The 13395-nt window shown below is 38.5% G+C and overlaps 2 protein-coding genes across 9 annotated transcripts in view; one reads left to right on the forward strand and one right to left on the reverse strand.

Moving 5' to 3' along the window:
- ZFP91 (ZFP91 zinc finger protein, atypical E3 ubiquitin ligase) overlaps positions 1–11603 on the reverse strand; it is a 36652-nt gene extending 25049 nt beyond the window's left edge. For both annotated transcript variants that reach the window (XM_046643050.1, XM_046643049.1), the window contains exons 1-2: positions 11109–11603; positions 5864–5892 (exon numbers count right to left, since the gene is read on the reverse strand). In XM_046643050.1, the coding sequence (XP_046499006.1) occupies positions 5864–5892; positions 11109–11455 (376 nt within the window). In that variant the 5' untranslated portion in view covers positions 11456–11603. The remainder of the gene's footprint in view (positions 1–5863; positions 5893–11108) is intronic.
- LPXN (leupaxin) overlaps positions 10776–13395 on the forward strand; it is a 37697-nt gene continuing 35077 nt past the window's right edge. For 3 of the 7 annotated variants that reach the window (XM_046643054.1, XM_046643056.1, XM_046643058.1), the window contains exon 1: positions 12480–12746. Coding sequence is in view for 2 of the 7 variants with exons in the window: in XM_046643052.1 (XP_046499008.1) it covers positions 10795–10834 (40 nt within the window). In the remaining 5 variants the exon portion in view is untranslated. The other 4 variants (XM_046643055.1, XM_046643057.1, XM_046643052.1 and 1 more) reach the window with 3 other exon arrangements.

Genomic DNA, 13395 nt, shown 5'->3' on the forward strand with positions numbered 1-13395 from the left:
AATCATGAAGCCGCATACTTAAGTGTACTTTTGTGTATGTATGGTATATTTTAATACAGTTTCTTAAAAAAAAGTCACCTGCAACCCAGAAAAAACTGTGAGAAATATCAAACGTCCTTCCATCAGGTAGAGGCTAAATCAGTTATAAAACACACGTGTAATATGTTTGGATGCCCACAAACTATCTATTCACTTTTTTCTCTTAAGAATCCATCCCACTCTTAGAAACATGGTGGGATTCCTGATTAGTGTAAGGTAATGGTTTTCAAAGTGTAGTTTGTAAACTCCGAGGGGTCTCCAAGATCCTTTCAAGAAGTTTTCAAGGTCAAAACTCTCCACAAAAAAACAATTGTGACTTGGATTTGGATTACATTGCATTTGTAGATCATTATGGGGAGAAATGACATCTTAACAATATTGAGTCTTCAATTCAATGAACGAGGTATACTGCTCCATTCATTTAGGTTTTTAATTTCCCTCAGCAATATTTCGTACTTTTTAGTGTGTAAGTATTTCACATCTTTTGTCAGATTTATCCCAGAGTATTTCAGACTGTTTGATGTTGTTCTAAATGATATTTTTAAATTTTATAATTTCAATCTTTTGTTGCTCATATACAGAAATCAACTGATTTTTGTATGCTGTGGGGTAAGCTTCAAGATGCCTTGCAGCTTTTGGCACACTGTCCTGAGACCACCATGACACGAAAATGACTGAATTGAAAGACCAATGAGGAGAGGGAATGGCCCACCTGAGAAATAACAAATTGTTGTATTTTAAATCACTAAGTATTGGATGGTTTGTTATACCTGGACAGATAACTGATACAAGAGTTTAGGGAGAGACATAGCAAAGAAAACAGAGTTGAGAAATTCTACAAACATAATCATCCAATAAGAAGCTAAGCTACAAGTTTGGAGTTTAACTAGGATCAAAGAAGCAAGTCAGGTTTAATAAGGCAGGCAGGCAGAAGATGGAAGTACAGTTACCTCTAAGAGAATTAACCGCACTGAAGCTAAAGGGGTCTTTGCCTGGATGTACTGTAGTTAAATCCATCTGGCTAGTTTTAATTCAGAGGAGACTGATCCTTCTTGGACTTAAAAAGGTCAGGGGGCATTAAATCAGATCTAATTCCTTTATGTCAGAGGTTTGTGGTCCACTCAGAATCATGTCAATGAGAAGATAATGTTATGCCCTAGTAAGAGATGAGTGTCTCTTAGAGGTTTCATATTCTTATCAGTTGAATCTTAAGTTTGCCCACTCAGGACCCTAGGTTTGCTCTGCTTCAGTTTCCTCCCACTAGAGCATTCTGCTGCAACTCTCAAGTGGTTCTGGCAGGGAAAAGGATCTCAATATAAAATAATTACCGTGTATAAAAGAATAAAATAACTGTTGAGAGGGTTCTTATATAAATTGAATTGCAAGTGGCAAATTGTTATAAAATTTCTTTGTATGTAAGGGACAGAAAGACTCATTTATCTGACTGATAAAACATTCCATAACTGAAACGAGCTGATAATCAAGGCTTTCTAAGCCTGTGTCACAATCTACATATATCATAAATGAGGTATGTCTGTACTTGTAGGAGACTAGAGCAGAGAGGAAGAACCACAGGTCTGGAGGTTTGAATCAGAAAAATGGTTTAAAGTATATGGGGCATTCTCAACAAGGAGTAAGACGTTGAGATCATTCTCATACTGAGAGAAATAATTTAGTTCCTGCTACCTTAAGATAAAGGGCTAGGAAGGAAATAAAATAGATAAAATGCTTATCGAATGGGGGCTGGCCCCATGGCCGAGTGGTTAAGTCTGTGCGCTCCGCTGCAGGCGGCCCAGTGTTTTGTTGGTTCGAGTCCTGGGCACGGACATGGCACTGCTCATCAAACCACGCTGAGGCAGCGTCCCACATGCCACAACTAGAAGGACCCACAACGAAGAATATACAACTATGTACTGGGGGGCTTTGGGGAGAAAAAGGAAAAAATAAAATCTTTAAAAAAAAAAAAATGCTTATCGAATGTACGGTCAGCCATTTGAGACACGAGCACTATTACAATAGCCAGAAACTTGAGTTTCTGAAACCCGATCTCTCTACTGTGTATTTCTATAGTTAGCTCTACTTTGTTTTCCATGAATAATTAGTACTAAGAGTCCATTTTGAAATATTAGCCAATATCAGCAGTATTAAGAGAAATAAGGGAAACCGAGGCTTAAAAAAACCCCACGTATTTAAGATGAATATTGTTTAAGGATACTGGAAATGAGAGAATATGAAACAAAAGTATTCCAACACAGGAAAAATGAAATAATCTGACGAAATTAAAACTATGAAAATTGTTAAAAATAAATAAATTCTAACTTTTTAGGAAAGGAGGAAAGCTATAATCTGAAAATTAGATTAAATCAATAAAAAACAAAAACTGAGGATGTTTCAGGAAAGAAAAAAATACCAAAACAAGCTAACATTTTATTAATAATTCCAGATAGTATGCTGATTATAAACCAGATAAGGCAAACAGTCAAAGCTCTAAACAATCTAAGTAAATTCCCAGATCTGTTATGAACTCATTTGATGATTCTGTCTAGACAATCTTTTCCAAATATCACTACATAACAAGAAGAGTAACTGAAAACAGTAAAATGATTCTGAATAAAAGATGAGACCTCAAGTTTAACATAATCAAATTTTCAAGCACCCAGTACTCCAAAGTAGGTTTTCCATAAACTCTAATTTTATGAGATATTCTTAAAAATAACCAAAAAAAACGAGAGGGGGAAGGTCTTACAGTCAATTAAGTTACGTAATTGCTGCATATTTTGGTATTAATCAAAGTCTCTCAGAAGTCCTGGAATAAATCATCTAACACTGATGACTCAAGCACTGTCCACATTTATTTGAGTCTGTAATATTTATTATTATTATTCCATGAAACACTTGAAACACACTGTAGTAAACGTTAAGATACTACAGTCTCCTTTTTTATGTTGTATCTTGGGCAGTTTTAGTCAGAGGGTCGAAAGTTAAAGAAATTACTATTTATGAATCATGTAACACTGGGATTATTAATAAATTACATTTAGACAAACCATCACTTTACTTCATTACCATAAGTATAACACTGGTTCAAAACAGAGGGAGGAGAAAGAAAATATAAAGGCAAGTTAAAAATGAACTAGGCAGGCTCTGTCCTTCAAAATTTCTGCTCCACAATGATGATGATAAACCTTGGCAGTAGTAAACTAAGCTTTCACATTTTAAGCTTTTTCCTTTTTGCTTCTTGTTTGTGGAATGCTCTTCATTCAGATATCTACCTGTATATTCAGGTATGAGCTCAAATGTCAGATACTCAAAGTGGTCATCCTTTGCCATCTTATCTAAACTTAGCCTCCCCACCTCCAACTTCATCAAACATATTACACTCTTTTAATTTCTTCACCACACTTATTTGATTACCAGTACAACCCAGTATCTAGAATGGTGCTGGACACACAGTGGATGCTCCACAATTACCTGTTGAATGAATAACTAAACACTATTTTTACAAAGCAACTTTTCATTTGTTTTATATTACCATCAGGATTAAATAAATGAAGCAGAAACAGGGACCAACATTAACATGCTTCTTTACTACTATTTCAGTTTGAAAAATGAACATAGCACTTGGCAATTTAATAATTTGAAAACAATAGTAAGTTGCTTTTGTGTGTGTGGAATATTATTTATTTGTTCAAACACGTCAAAAGTTTTACCTGTAGCTGAAGGAAAGCATATAATTTCAAGTCATTTGGAGTAAATAGAGTAAAAGCAAGCCTGAAAACATCTTTTCAATATTAATAAAACAGAGATAGTCATATCTCTAGAAAATATCAAAAAGTGTCCAAAGTTTTGAAAAAACTTCAACTTCTGGAATAAGCATGAGTTACTTCAGTTAAAATTCAGGAGACTGAACATGAAAACTATTCTAGAGTAACAGAATAACTTTTTGAGAAGTTAAATGACAAGGCAAAGAACTGAAGTGAATTCTAAATACTAAACAGCACAGGAAAAGGTGACCACTACAGTCCTCATTTCTTTATTCACTGATCTAGTTGTATAAATGTAGGTAAGATACAGTTATGTACCTATATACTGTTCATAGACTTGAACAGCTACCGTGATAGGTAAACTAATGAAAAGATGGAGATGGGAGTTGGAGAAAATCTATTTTTTCAAAATTTTACAAACCTAATAGGTACCATTTATTGAGTGCTCACTGGATTTCAGGTACTGAATTATTTGCAATAAAAGGCAGAACTTGAATTCAAATCCTGAGTTCTAACTCTAGATCCAGAGCATTTAACTAGTGGGATTGATTTTGAGTTTGAATTACCCATAACGCAGTTTTAATCTCTTCACAGCTGCATAACTACATAACATGCCAATTTCTGGTTTAAGACATCTACACAAAGGGCAATTAAATTAATATGCAACAGGGGTTCAAAATTTCCACCACATTATGAGAGTTCTCAAGGCAACCCAAAATAACTTCTTTAGACGTACTCTTTAGACACATGAGGTAATTTCAGCTCTGATAAAGGAAGGTTGGGGTTTTAGTTTTTGTTTTAATAAAAACTGCTCTGGTACTTGATTGCTACCTCTCTCTACATTTTCTCCACATCATAAAATTCCCAAGATGATCTCTAAACAATAAACACGAGAGCTTCCATTCTTAGCAGACATACCCTATTTTCTAAGTATCAACAGCAACAAAACCAAAAACTTGCTAGACAAAACAGTCATGGAAAGATTTCTACACAAAAAATTTGCCTAGTGAAATATATTTCTGCCTTGTATACTATGAAAAACTAGCTTCAGATTCTAAAATTCAGAGGAAAAAGAAATCTGATCATTAACATCTAATTATTTACAAAGCAGCCACCAATTCAAGTTACTGGCTCCTAATCATACTGTCATTCTTCTCCATGGCATAAAATCCAGATTTTAAACTTGTTTTATGTATATTCTCAAAGCATTATTTATGAACAGAAAAGTCTTCATTAGGAATAATATATATATATATATAACACATACATAATAAGTTAACTGGTCAACCCACACTTATTAAGTAAATTCCCATCAGGACCGGGCCAAGATCAGACAAATAAATGAGAGATGCTTAAAAGTATATTTGTTCCAGTTTTAAGAAGGATGCTGTGTATTTGAACTTAGCATCAAGGAACACAGCCAACAACCAGATAAAAACATGTAATCAATGAGCACCTGGCCCAACATGATGGGGCAATGTTAATAACCCAATCTCCAAAAACAGAATAGTCTTTTTAAAAAACTGTTTAAAAAGAAAAAAGTGAACATTAGCTTCCCTTTAATCCAGATAAGCAGAAGACTACATTCAATACATATATCTGGTTTGCTAAAACACTTTAAAGAGAAACAACCTAATGACCCCATTCAATTATTCAGCAGGCTGAAATCTTAGAACACTTCTTTCCACATTCTTCAAACTGCATTTATAATTTGAGTCTCCACCAGCATCAAGATTTTGTCTACATTTTACTCTGTACTGTGTATCATTCCTCTTTGTTACTTTGGTAAAAAACTCACTAGCTTAAAAAAAACTGCCATAAATTGACATCAAATAATCTGATTTCCCATTATTAGGTTTCTAAATAAAGCCAAAATGATCCGATTGTCCAAACCTGTTGTTATCTAAATAGGTTTGATCTACTCCAGTAATTCTTTACTAAATAAAAGTCATTTTTAAATGGGAACAATTTGAATTATCAGGCTGAAGCCTATTCTATTTTCTATCAGATTATTAGATAATCTGTAACATACATGAGAGGTAAGAATGATCAAGTCTTACCTTTGTCAGTTGTTACTTTTTCTATGCATCTGAAAGAAATGAGAATCAAATATTAAATAAACAATCTTATACACTTTCCTAAAACACAAATATTTATCTCTTTCATGTTCATCGCCAGAGTCATGCAGAAAGCACCTACAGCAATGCTGTCCAACAGAACCTTCTGCAGTGATGAAAATATTCTCTATCTGCACTGTTCAATATGGTAGTTGCATGTGGCCACTGAGTACTTGAAATAGCTAATGTAATTTAGGACCTGAATTTTTAATTTTTATTAATGTAAATTTAAACAGCCACATGTAGCTACCATATCTGACAGCACACAGAGTATCATTTCAAATAGTTGTTTTTAACTGTAAAAATGTATTAATACAAAGAAAATACTGCTAATTTTATGTTAAGTGGTTATATAATACAATGTCCTTATTTTACACAAATGCAGTAACTAGGGGTAAAACGAAATAATGTTTGAGATGTCCTCTAAAATACTTCTGCCGAAAGAAGAAGAAGGGCAAAGGGAATAGATGTAGCAAGCATAGTAAAATCTCCATAACTGTTAAATCTAGGTGACAAATTCTCTACTTTGTGTATATTTCACAATTTTCATGATAAAAACTGAATGAACCTAAAAGAAAACCCTAAAATTATTCTTTTATTAAACCCAAGTCAAAATCTATTTCTACAAAGGCAATACTGGACTTCAGAAATAAATATAACTTGCAACTACACAACTAGCAATAGTAAAGAATTTAACGTTATAAACTACTGACTTAAAAAATATTATTCCCGTGTTTTTAATTTGGGAAAATTTCTATCATACATAACTGCTGTGTACAGTATAATGAATCTCCCTCTAGCTATTACCCAAATTCAAATGGTTGACATGTCTTGGATCTTTACCATAAAGGTGCCCCACAATACCTCTCAGCAGTACAAAGTTTTCTCCTCTTTTGAAAGTAAACCTAATACAAATGAAGACTCTTGTGTCACAAAAGACTATCCGAGCAAATACAGAAGCCAGGGAGTAATCCAAATTCTGTTTAGAATGTTTAGAATGTTTAGAAAGAATGTTTAGAATGTTTAGAAACAATAACTATGATTTTCTTATTCCACATATTTTTTAAAAAGCTTGGTATTATAATTTTAAATTGTATTACCAATGTCCCAATTAACAATTAACACAACATAACTGGCAATCATTCTAACTCTAAATGAAAGTACAGAATAACTGCTAAATTTTGAGACATTATACAATAAACTTTCCAAAAACCTTCTGGAATGGTTCAATGTTTCTATTATCATATTGATCACGAGAGGAAGAAAATTCAGGATTTTAGTCTTGTACAATACTAAAGGCTTGTACTGAAGCCTTCTCCATAGAGCCATAAAAGTTTTTTCAGTTCAGAATATTACCGTCTCTTCATTCTCACTATCCATGACCCTCGCCTTTTCCTTACAAAAGGAAAGAGCAAGAAAGTGTCACCTAAAGGTTTACTGCCATTTCACCTTTAGCAAGAAAATAAAACAAAAATAGAATTCCACGTATCACAAAATAGAAAAATATATGTTTTCTTCATTTATAATCCATCTGAACCTGCAGGAGTACTTCTAAGAATACTCAGTTTTGGCCAACAGGGTTACTCAACAGCTAACCTAAAAGTTTAAAAAAGTATTTATTGAAGTTTTAAATTCTGAAACGCACCATATAAACAAAGGAGTTATCATAAGGTAGAATGAAAAGAATCCTTTTGCATTTTAACCTAGTCTAACAATTACACTGTTTGCATATTAGTAGAAAGAATGGATGTTTTAACTTACGAATCAGAAAAAAGTTGGTGGAATATATATTTTTTTAAAAAATTATATTTCAAAAGAAGATGTTTATACACTAATCTAAGGATCTTAACTCGGGTTTATTGGCTAAAATAAGACAAACGATGAGCCTAATTCTTAGATAGTACTGATACATAACCTTTCTCCAAATTTGGCTTACCTTTCCTTACTATTAGCCCGTAAGTTTTAATTTATAATGATTCCAGCATTTAACTTTGTGCGTTTCTCTTAAACACATTCACTGAAAATTTTTTTTTATTTCTCTTCACAAAGATGTCCTGCTCTTTTCATTTAACTTCCAAACATTTCAATGCAAATGGAAAAGTTGTTATAAGCTTACGAAAGTTTATAAACTGTAACATAACTATCATCTAACTACAAAGATCATTTCACAAATCATAAATTATCAGTTACAGATGAAGAAGCAGATTTAAAGAAGTGACTTGCCCAAGGTCATATGGTGAAGCCAGGACCTGAAACTTTCTGACTAAAGTCCAATGCTTTTCCCACTATATTATTTTGCCTTCTAATAGGAAAAGAGGTTTTAATTAATCCAAATCTCTATATTGATCTTTTAAGCTATTGGACACTTTGTAGTCTCTTCAATCAAGAGTACCAAATGTAGGTTAAACAACTGATTACTGGTAATTTATACAGGCAAATGCTGAGATACAGAAAAAGGACCTGAATAGAACAAGAAATTAATATAGGGATTAAATCTCTTACTTCCTTTTTAAAAAACCATCATAACGTTATTTGGAAAATACTAGAGACAAATCAAGGTCAGAAGGCACTTGACCAAGGTTCAGTAAACTGATACTCAAAACCTCTTGAAATGTCTCAGGGGATTAAATTAACTTTCCTACTTAATTAGTTTTAAAATTTATTTTATCACTGAAAATACATAAGCCATGCACACTGTCTGACAAATCTCCACTAATCAGTGTATCTTCCCCTTATACTGCAAGGTCCTTGAAGTTCACGTCTCATTTATCTTTATAAAGCCCAACTCAGCACAGTATCAGGCCCAGGTACCACTCAATCAAGTTTACTGAGCTGAAATGCTTTAGGCCTCCTTTATTTCCAGGACTTGCGGTAAACTGAAAATGTGTACCAAAAAATTATTATGACAAAAATTTACTTTAACAATCCACTCAAAACTGCATAATTTAAAACACCTAATCAAGAGAGAGTTCTGAGGCTAAAAGAAGGTAAAAAAATACTACTGTACAGTCTTTTATGATCCTGGATGAGAGAGGGAGGGACACTGAGAACCAAAACAATTCCTTCCTCTCCACAAGGAATTTTGTGTAGGAAAAACTGAAGGGATTTAATTGTCATCTTCATCCAAGTTCAACTGTTCTATTACTTATATTGTAGAAGTAAAAGGCTCATTAGTACTTTTTTGTCAAGAGGTAGGGAAAAAATAAAGCATGACAGCAGGTAAAACTACTACTCTTGGTATAATTATCTTCAGAGATCATTTATATAAGTAAAACTGGTGGAACAGTGGGAGGGAAATGTGGCAAGGAGACATAGGTATATTTAACTCTCAAATGGGTCAAATATTTTAAGTTATTAACCTTCCTATGCGAAGCAGTAGAAAAAATATTTAAAAACAGAAAAAATATCAAATTTTGCAGAACTTAGATGAAAAACAGCACTACACACCACTTATACCTCTATCATGCCACCACTACTCAAAACAGTAACTTTTTTTTTTTGAGGAAGATTAGCCCTGAACTAACATCCACTGCCTGTCCTCCTCTTTTTACTGAGTAAGAATCGCCCTGAGCTAACATCTGTGCCCATCTTCCTCTACTTTATATGTGGGACGCCTGCCACAGCATGGCATGATAAACGGTGTGTAGGTCTGCACTCAGGATCCCAACCTGCCAACTCCAGGTCGCTGAAGCAGAGCGTGTGAACTTAACCACCCGGCCATAGGGCTGGCCCTCAAAACAATAACTTTTAATGTTTTCTATATATCAGGCTTTGTGTTAAGTGCTTCACATGCTGTACTTAATTCTCACAAGCACATCTTACAGGGATTAACATCTTACAGATACGAGGAAACTGAGGCACTGACAGTTTGAGAAGTTTGTCCAGGGAATTTATATCCGAATGAGGCTAATGATATATCTTTTCAAATTTATGAATTTAAATATAGAAGCTTAAAATTTTTATGACCATAAAATTTATCTACAGCAATTAGAATCCTAATTATAACTATCATTTATAAGTACAGATTTTTGTTGTCCACAGAACTGTAGTTTACACAGTCCCCTTATGTTAACATTCAAAAATTTGAAAGTACATCTAATATCATAACATGACACCTTCTAATTGTATTTCTCTCTGAAAGGCTTCTAAGGCAAGCATGCCAAGGTCACAGACTTAACAATTTTAGAATAGGTTGTTTCAAATTTTAAATCTACTAGGTCTGGTACAAGCCAAATCTTTGGTGGGGAGGGAAGCTGATCGCCCCGCCACCTTCTTTTCTCTGCTTTCACTAATTTTTTTCACTTGAAAGTCAAAAGACACAAATGACGTTTTCAGTCAAGAAATCAAGGGCTAATGAGATTAATTTCTAGAGTTTACAAGCACGTGTGCTTCAGTATTTTCAATAGAAAAACATTTTAATAAACAAGTTAAAATATTTATGTTCCTGGTTCCTCTATTATCTGCAGGTAATAAAGTAATTCCTTTCAGATTACTCTAATTTTTAAAAGTGAAGTTTCTATATTAAAACATGCAAAAACAAAACTATGCCACTTTGCAAAACAAGAAGTTAAAAATATACACCTAATCTTGTTATATGAAAGACTCTACATTTAACAAAACTGGTAGAACCACGCTTTTACCCTACTGGTAAATACTAGATTTTTAAAACGAGTGAAAAATGATGTGAAAATTAAGTAGAGTGAAAAAAGCTACATGAAAACACTAATACAACTGGCTTTTGAACTAATTAGTGGGAAGGAGGGGGACACACTTTCGAAGGCTAAGATCATGCTGTTGATTTCCTAAAGGGGATGTGATGTAATACTGGAGAGCCGCCTTAAGAGGGAAAGGATAGGCTGACAAAGGGAGTGCAGATGCCAGAGTGCGGGAGAAGCCTGCGGCGACAGGGAAGAGGTGGGTCACTAGGGAGCAGAAGAGGTGTATCCAGTAAAGGACAACTTCACGGGGTGGGGAGGCGGCCCGAAGGGCAGAGGGCAGGGGCGCGGAGGACACAAGGCTGGACAGGCGCGATAAGACAGCTAACCGGAGCGGAGTGACATCTGGCGTGCAAGCCAGCAGGGGGCAGAGCAGGCAGGATGTCACGTGGAGTGGGCGCTACGGCAGCCGAGAGGGTTGCGTGCGGGCAGAGGGGGGTCTTTACCACCGCCTGAAAGACTGCGTTACTCACAGGAGTCGCGGACTCTTCTTGCCCTGAGCTGGAGACGGGGGCTTCGCGGCCTGGGACTGCTGCCCGGGGGCGTCGGAAGGCCTGGCGCTGGGGCTGCTCCTCCGCCGGCGGGGATACTCGGCCTTCCTCCGACGGGACACGGCGGCGGCGGCCGCGGCCGCAGCGGCCCGGCCCCGGTCCCGACCTCCCCTTAGCACGCGGCTGCTAGTGGTCCCCGCAGGCGCCGTCGCCGCCGCCTCAGGGGGCTGTTGTTGGGGCTCCTCCGGAGCCGCCTTGGCCGCCGCCGCCTCTCCCCCTTCCTGGTCCTGCTGCTCCGGGGGTCTCGGCTCTTCCGTCTCCCCCGGCATCGGGACTCTTCCGTCCCCCACCCCCTTATCCCAGGCGGCGGAGGCGGAGGCGGCGGCGGCCGCGACGCTGCTCCCCCCGCCCCCCTCGCCTCCCGGAGCGTCCGGCTCACTCTCACTCTGCGCTCCTCTTTCCCCCCTCCCCTCCTCCCGGCTCCGAGGGCACCCCCCCCGCCCCCTGCCACTCAAGGCCCGCTACGGCTGGCGGCGCGCGCGCGCGCGCGCGCCCTACACAGACGCTCAGCGGACCAATCGGAGAAGGGGAACCGCTTCTTCGCCCCACCCCTCACGGTCTCTCACGCAGCAGCGTACTGGGTTCCCTCCCCCACACCTTCCTTCAGCCAATCAGGAAACGGCTACAAGGGAGCGCGCGAGGTTTTCTTCCCCGCGCACCCGTTCTCACCGTTAAACGGCTGTGTCTCGCGACAATCCCAAAGTCACCTTTTATCCCCCCTCCGGAGCTCAACGTGCGCTAGGGACAGTGGGAGGGGCAGGTCTCGCGAGGAGGTTGGTGGGAAGAAAACGCACCTCTTTCCCCGCCTCGCGCGCACCCTGGCCAGGCTGCGCGCGCACCTGCCTCCCTAAGGAGCCGCTAATGCCACAAGGGCTCTATCCTTCTTCCTTAAGCCGCGGAAGTAGCCTCGGCGTTCTTCTGCCTGTACCCCGATCCCACTTTCCTGTCTGTGGCCTTTCTGTCCCCAACGCCGCCAGGTCTTGCGGGGAGAAGGGGAAAATTTTTTGAGCTGTCGCTTCTCCTTTAAGAAAAAAAGCCCCGTCGGCTGCCGGATGAAAGTCTCTGAAAAAATGGCGGCGGCAGAACAGAGGCGGGGTCGTGAGGGCAAGAAGGACCCGCCTGTTGGCGCAGGCGCATGGTTAACTTGCCCAAAGGCATGCTGGGTGATGAAGTCCTATTTATTTTATAATTCAGGAGGAAAAAAGATTGGAAACCAGAGGCGAAGAGGATGTTGGGAGCTATTGACTGATGCAGGATGGGAATGGTAGTTTACTCTTTGCGCAGTGTGAGTTTAACTTTTTCAGGGAGGAAGTGGTTCCGGGTTAGGCCGCGACGCAACATTTGGGCACAAATGTTGAGCCAGTTGCTTGTGTTATTTGCCTGCGATGGTTTTGTCTACTTTTTCAGTTGGTGTTAGCGAAGCTTTTGTAGGGTAGCCACGTAACAGCCCTTACCTTGGTTTGGTTAGGTGGCACCTCTTCTGGGACCCGTTAGCGTTCGTGTCTGCAATATTCGTCTCGTCATCCTGTGTCTGATCCACCAACCTGTGAGTCCCTGGAGGTCAGGGACTGAATCTGGTTCCGTCGGGTCCTGGGGGGCGTAGCACAAGTCGCACCACTCGTTTGATTCTTAATAAAAGTTAAGAAAGAATTGTAGAGTTGCTTTGTTACTAGACTTTGTCGGGGCCAAGGAGCTGGAATCGGCTGCTTGACTTGGCGGTGGTCCCTGGGCTGGAAGGAAGAGTGAAGGGTTGTTAGCGTGACTCGCGTGACTCTTATGCTCCCCACCCCGGAGCCACCTGCCTCTGCGGTTTTTAAATGTTTCTGCTGCACAGGAAGCAAAGTCAGAATAGCAGCTTTGTCAGAAATTACGTTGCTGTTTACTGGCGTGTGCAAATAAATTGTTCTAATATGTCAAACGGGAGTTTCCATTTGCTCATCTCCAAGTTGCATTTGGCGATGGCAGTGGGCCTCTCTCATTCCTTCCTTTTTTCCTTTCATCCATCATAATCAAGGAGCAATTTGCAGGAATGGTTCTTACCGCTTGAAAATAAAGCATCCAGGATTAAAGTCCCAAAAGAAAGGGATGGAAACAAGATTTGGGGGTCCAATTCTAAATTTTACAATCATTCAGTTAAACTGCAGATGGAGTCCAATATTTGCAAGCGATGTGCTGAAGTGCATTTTTCCTTTTAGTATTTTGGCTCAGT

This window comes from Equus quagga, chromosome 17 (genome assembly GCF_021613505.1).
Source record: "Equus quagga isolate Etosha38 chromosome 17, UCLA_HA_Equagga_1.0, whole genome shotgun sequence".
Taxonomy (NCBI): domain Eukaryota; kingdom Metazoa; phylum Chordata; class Mammalia; order Perissodactyla; family Equidae; genus Equus; species Equus quagga.